This window comes from Rhagoletis zephyria, unplaced genomic scaffold (assembly GCF_001687245.7).
Source record: "Rhagoletis zephyria isolate East Lansing unplaced genomic scaffold, Rhagoletis_zephyria_1.1 Rzeph_scaffold_05919, whole genome shotgun sequence".
In the NCBI taxonomy this organism is placed as follows: Eukaryota; Metazoa; Arthropoda; class Insecta; order Diptera; family Tephritidae; genus Rhagoletis; species Rhagoletis zephyria.
This window is the reverse complement of record NW_016163002.1, coordinates 28,042-34,652: the sequence shown is the minus strand read 5'-3', so window position 1 is coordinate 34,652 and position 6,611 is coordinate 28,042. Positions and strand designations below refer to the sequence as shown.

The window sequence follows — 6,611 nt, the reverse complement described above, 5'->3', positions numbered from 1 at the left end:
CAATTTGAGCAAATTATGTAGAGTTATGGCATTTTCAGGACTGAAAATGGGTTTAAGCGCGTATAGCGCACGCCTAAACGCTTTCGAAAAATAATTTTGCCGAACGCGGCAAAAAAATCACTTATAATAAAAAAAATCGTATTTTTTTTTGTGAGTATGTCGGTTCGATGTGTGTAAAAAAAAAGAATTGAAAATTGTCCAAGAGCGTAAAAATCATATGCAATAGCAAATGTATAAAAAAAGGCACCACTCGCTACTAAATCTAGGTATCTATTTATTTAAAAAAAAAAAAACAAAATGCGTCCGATCTTCAAAATGCTAAAACACTACACTACATAATAGCGTATTCTTTTGTTGTTCTTTATCTAACTGTGTTGTGTGTGTCATTATGCTGCTTTTTTGCCACTAGCATACATATGCAATGCTATAAATTTCAAATATATGTATGTATGTACTATAAATAGTATATAGTATTTTTAATATCATACATATTGTAAATCTATATATTTAGGTATGCATGTACATATTAATACATATACATATACATATATATATATATATGTTAGTATGTATGTATATAGATATATTAGTTATATAAATTTATATTTTTCATGTATGTATGTACGTGCACGTAAATAAATCTTATTAGTAAAAATTACATCGACAGTTAAACAGTTGAGACCGAAGTTGAGTTCGAAATTCATCCACTGAAAATTGGCGCACGCAGCGACTTGAAACGTACGACTTAAACGACTAACCCGTCTCAACTTGCAGTTTATTATTATACGTACATATGTATGTGTATATATAGTATTTATGTACGTAGCATTTATTTTAGTGTTAGGTTTATATTTATTATATAAGTAGCATAAGTATTTAATAGATAATAAAAAAAAAGTTGGGTTCACATATTTGCTACAAAATTTAAAAATCATTATATTTAAGAAAAGCAAAACAGAAAAAAAAGTAACTCACTTTTTTTTGAGCAAATAATTCAAAACTTCTCTTCTTCTCGCCTCCTGCTTTTTCTTAAAATAAGCGACCTACAAAGCTACTAAAAAATAAGTGTAAACAAGTTCCAGAAATTGTGGTAGTTGCCGTTGCTGTTGTTGGTGGGGTGGTTTTAAAAATAATCACCAAATCGAAATCGTTTGTTAAGAAAAAAGAGAAAGATTTGTGTTCATTATTATAAAAAAACGGTAGCTTATTAATGCGCTTTATTCATATTTAATTCTTTTTTCTACATTTCTACGTATTTATGTAAGTTAACAATGTTCTAGTTTGTATGCATAGGTGTGTGTGTATATTGAAAGTTATACGTATTGTATGTAATTATTCATTTAAAAAAAAAGTTATGTTCAATATTTTGCAAAAATCAAATTTCAGCATTATTTTAGTGTTTCTTCTTTTCTGTTTTACAGCCAATCGAAATCAAATCAAGTGAAATTGATGTAAACAAAAGTTATTTTGTTTTTTTTATAGCTCATATACGCTTCTTTCATACATACTTATGTATGTATGTGTATGTATGCATTTTACAATGAATTAGTTTTGTGTTACTACTAAATAAGCCTGTAACCTCAAATTCATTTCTTCATTACTCAAGTAAATGAAGTTTTTAACGGGGCGTGGCCGCAGCAACGCTGGAGTTGCAAGCGCTCGCTAACGCCGCTGCCCACTTAAGATGCCGCCGCTATATTCGTTCCTTATTAATGTGGTAAATGTACGCTTTGTTTTTGTTGTTGTTGTTGTTGTTGCCCGTTATGCTCATCAAACGCTTTATGAAATTTCATAAATATAGATTTTTTGTTTTATCCGCTTCTAAGCCGCATTCGTTGCGATTCTCTATTTTTGACTTTTTATTTGTTTCTTAGGTATAAAGTTTAGTTGTACATATGTAATCAACTTCTTCATTGCTTCGTTCTGGTTCTTGGGGTACATATTTGTTTTGTCCAGTTAGGTTTTTTTTTTCTTGATTCAATTCATTAACATTACTCAAATTCATGTCACATTAGTTTCTTGTTGTTATCGTTTTTGTTTTTCTTCTCTCTAACTTTAAGTTGTTTGTTTTTGTTTTGGTTAAGAAAAATGATATCACAAAAATTTCAAATATACAAATGTAAGTATATATAGTAATTTTAATAAAATATAATTAGGTATATATAAAAACACTAATCACTAGGCATTGCAATCGAAGCAAAATTAAACTTTTTGCAAGCAATGCTTAAAGCCGCGAAAGGGCGGAGCTTTTCGTTTGCTAAGGTAATAAAGAAAAAGAGGACAACGCAATCGCATGAAATTTTATAAACAAATGTCCTCTTTGCCGATCGAAATATGTAACTCCCCCAACCGCTCTAAAACTTGATTTTAAATACATAGGTATATAAATGTATGTATATAAGTATTTACACATAAAAAGTTACGAAAAAAAAAACAATTTTAAAAGTTACTAGAAGAAAGTTGTTTTTTTTCTTTTCAGCGTCTAAATATACTAATTCTTCCAATACAAGTAGTTGTATTTTGCTTCAGTTTTCAATGTTTCAAATTGTTTAACTTATCGTCTACATTTTAACAAAATCAATCAATTAGTTTATAGTAAATAGTTTTAATAGTAGCATGTTTAGTAGCTTTTTTACAGTTAAAGGTCTAAAATTTCATATCATCATTTAATTTTATAAATGTTAAACACATTTGATACGGACTATCCTCAAATAACACTTTCAACTACCCCAACTTCAACTTCTGCACACTTTCAGCAAGAGAGCGCGCGAGCCGCACGCCTGCCGTTTGATATCTTGCCGGCGCTGCTGCGCACAAAGACACTCGACGACAGCGGCGGCGGCGGCGGCGGCGGCACCAATCGCTTGCATGCAAATTCAAAATAGTTATATTTTACAAACAAACTACTACGAGAAGGCAAGCGCGCACCGCACGCACACAATTCAACGTAATTTAAAATTTTCACAATCTCTACTACTTCATGGAACACTGACCGACTGACTGACTGACTGACTTACGCGCCTTCCTTTGACCGCTGCTACGCTTCTGTTTGCGACACCGCCGCCCACCCTTTCACACGCACGCAATCATCACTTCTCCGCCTCCTGCTCTCCTCCGCCAACATTGTTGATTTTACCGTTAGTTGAATCATGCACGTCACCTTCAGTGTCCTGCTCCTCCTCATCCTCACAAACACCAACATCCGATTGCGCGTTGGTCTGCCGCACACCTATGAACGGCTATCAATCTCTCAAAAGGCTACGTAAGCGCGCCAAATGCTCTTGACGCTTACGCATCTGCTCTCTCAGCACTTCTTTCGTATCACACAATTGCTGATTCTCGCGCGTTAGAGACTCACACAACTTGGCCGCTTCGCGTAGTATATTCACCTTGGGCGCACGCTCTTTATCCTTAATGCTGGGTATCTGTTTCTTTAGCTCTTCGAATAGATTTTTCAGCCCGATGCGCCGTTGTCGTTCCATATCATTGTGCAAATTGCGCTTCTCAATGGTGTCAGCGCTCTCGTCGAGACTAAAGTGACGACGCACAGCGTCAGCAGCGTTGGCGCCACTCTGCGTGCTGCTCGCACTGCTTATGCTACTGCTGTGATGGCCGTGCTTTGATGATTTCTTACCGCGATGCTTCTTGCTCGGCGGCAACGTATAATCCAGATCGCGACTGACGTCAGCACTGCTGTTGGCACTGCTGTTCATGGTGAGACGCTTACGTGATTTATCAGCGCTGCTAGTGATAATATGACAATGTCCATTATTGGCGTCAGTGCTTAGTGTGTTAGCCTGTTGTTGTAGCATAAATTTGTTGGCGTAGGTGGTGGTGTTACCGCTGTGATAGGGTGTGCTTGAGGGTGAAGGATAACGTGAGGTAGAAACTGACTTCACCGGACTACTGCTGGCCGGTGTGTAAGGTAGAGTGTAGGAGCCGCGGCGACGTGGTGGTATGGTGCGTATGCCGTTGGGGTTCTTGACAATTCGCGCTGTTGAGAACCTATAGCCGACTTTGTGTTCGATGGCGCGACGATCACGATCCGAAGGATTTGTGGGTAGCTTCTTGTCACTGACTGATACAACATCGATTTCTTCATCTGCAAATAAGAAAAGAACGTAGATTGTGTTGTTAGAACTATGAACAAGGTATCAGAATAGCTGAGAAAAACGCTTATTAAAGGTGGATGAAGCATAAATTTAACCAAACTGTTTTATCCTATCACTTATGCCAATCAGCGGCCATAGTCTTTGCGCAATATTTCAAAATATGCGATAGCATCTAACAAATCATATAATAAATTGCTTTCCAATACAAGGGTGCCGAACAACAACCATGAATGGCAGGCAGCTTTTCCTAGCGCGCTTGAAATCGTGTGGGTACCATGAACTTAGAAATAACGCAAAATTGTATCAAACAAAAAGTTGAATCGCATATAAATCAACAACAGACGTTTGACACCACCCTTCGTGAGGCGACATGCCAACATACATACAATATTGAAGGAGGTAGATACATGCATGTATAACCCTGTAAAGTCACTAGAACACGTTGAAATTTATGTGGAAACATGCTTAGCCCAAGAAAAATGTATAACCAATGCAAATTGAACAATATATTACAAGCCAAAAGAAAAAATGTGCGGATGCACAAATCAGCGTAAACAGACAGTCAACCACCCACTCAACAGCGCTGGCAAGAGCGAGCACAAAACTACTACATATATACATACATATATATAATGGCTATATGGATGACCGATATGCTTCACGCGTGTTGAACATTAAATGTAAAATGTCAATGGCTTAATGGCCAAGTAACTTTAAGGGCCGTTTTCTCATCTAACCTTTAGTTTACCGGCCACTTTATCGTCCCGATATACGAGTTTTCGTTTTCTCATCAGCGCATTAAATTCTCGAATCGATAAACTGTTGCTCACCCGATGCAACCTTTAAAATTTGTACCCAACTTTAAATTTTGGTTTGGTTTTGGTTCATGAGCCAGCTATATTAGATATTTCAACCAAAGGTTTTGGTTTTTGCTAACAGTTGCTCTTGCTCTATATTTGCTTATGTTGCATTGCCAACCTTTGAAATTATATGACGAATGTAGTGAAGTTTCACTCTCGGAACTGTAGTGAAGTTTCACTCTACGAAATAACAAATTTATTTTTACCGGTAAGATAAGAAAATTAAAACACTTTAAAGTGAGGAGCAATTTATCTGCCCTGTTAGTAAAGGCAACTTTACTGCTTACATTAGAAAATGGCCCTAAGTATTGAATAATATAGGAAACTGACGCAGGCAGTGAAGCGAGTGTGTGAATAGTGGGGGCGACGGCCGCCTACAGACGTCAGCGAACACAGTATGATGCCACTAAACTTTTACTGCACGTAATGCTTGAACCGGCGCCCGCAACAGCCAAACCAAACGGAAAAAGGCCGGAATAGCCAACACCGACAGCCGAGATAAGGTATGGTACGCCCCCAACCAAAAATGCGCTTACAGCTGTAAACGCACGTATAGTGAGTTATACTTTTAATACGCAGTGTAAGCTCGTAATTGTGTAACTCGAAGAGTAGGTGAAATGTATCAAAATACAGGAAGCAAACACCGTTTCGCCAGCTGTGATGTTCTGCCGCTGCACAGTGTTTTATTTCGGAAAAACAGAACAAAATCAAATGTCTAAAAAACGAGAGGGGAGGAAAAAAATTTAACGGCGTTTTAAAGCTTTTGAGATGGAGAATTCAGTAAAAATTGTCTCGTTGGATAAAATAATAACATTGACCTTCAAAATGACACGCAAAAACAGGTTTTTAATTTTTTTTTTGTCTGAAAGATTTAAAAACATATTTTTGTTGTTCTTGCGTCAAGAAATCAATTTCGTTGGTCACAAGAACAGACACGCATTTAAAAACTTGTGTAAAAAGTTCATTGAATGCTGTATTTAGGTCGCAAAAAAGGTAAGAGTAATTTGCATTAATTTAGTGACCTTTTCTCAAGAAGCTTTTTTAATTTACCTGCTCTTCAAAAAGTCCATTCATACTGGTTTTAGCTCAAAACATTTAAAACCTATTATATTTGAAAGCCATTTCAAATGTCAAAGTAATCCTTTGTCCATCGAGTTTATTTTCCTTTAAAATACCGTTACATTTATTTCGCTATCTCTTATTTGATTTTGTCCTTCTTTTCCAAAATCGTACACTGTGCGATGCCTGCCGAAGGTGAGTGTGATTAGCATATCGAAAAGGTATGTATTTTTAAAATGCTTAGCTCGGTGAAAGCCCACGTACGTATGTGCAGAAAGAAGATGAAAATGACAAAAAAAATATCTACAAATAAAAGCATTTGGGCTATTTTTGGTACGAATGTCAATAAGTGAAATGTGAACTCGCCTGACCCAAGCGATTTGTGACGTATGCACGTTTGCAGAAAGATGAGCGACGAAATAAAAGCGTTGTAAAATAGACGAGCGATCTACATACAAAAAAAGTGGTATTCGAGGAAAGCGCGTGAAAAAGGAAGGCAATACAGGAAAATTCTAAGCTGTTTTAGTGTCAAAAAATTGGCTGGCGACATAATGCCGGCGCCAGACAGCTACACATTTTT

General features: G+C 36.6%; 1 protein-coding gene across 1 annotated transcript in view; it reads right to left on the bottom strand.

Moving 5' to 3' along the window:
- Positions 1 to 1,470: 1,470 nt before the first annotated feature.
- The window catches only part of LOC108372613 (myc protein-like), a 23,481-nt gene continuing 18,340 nt past the window's right edge, over positions 1,471 to 6,611 (bottom strand). The window contains exon 3 of the mRNA XM_017628343.1: positions 1,471 to 4,102. Within this exon, the coding sequence (XP_017483832.1) occupies positions 3,243 to 4,102 (860 nt within the window). The 3' untranslated portion in view covers positions 1,471 to 3,242. The remainder of the gene's footprint in view (positions 4,103 to 6,611) is intronic.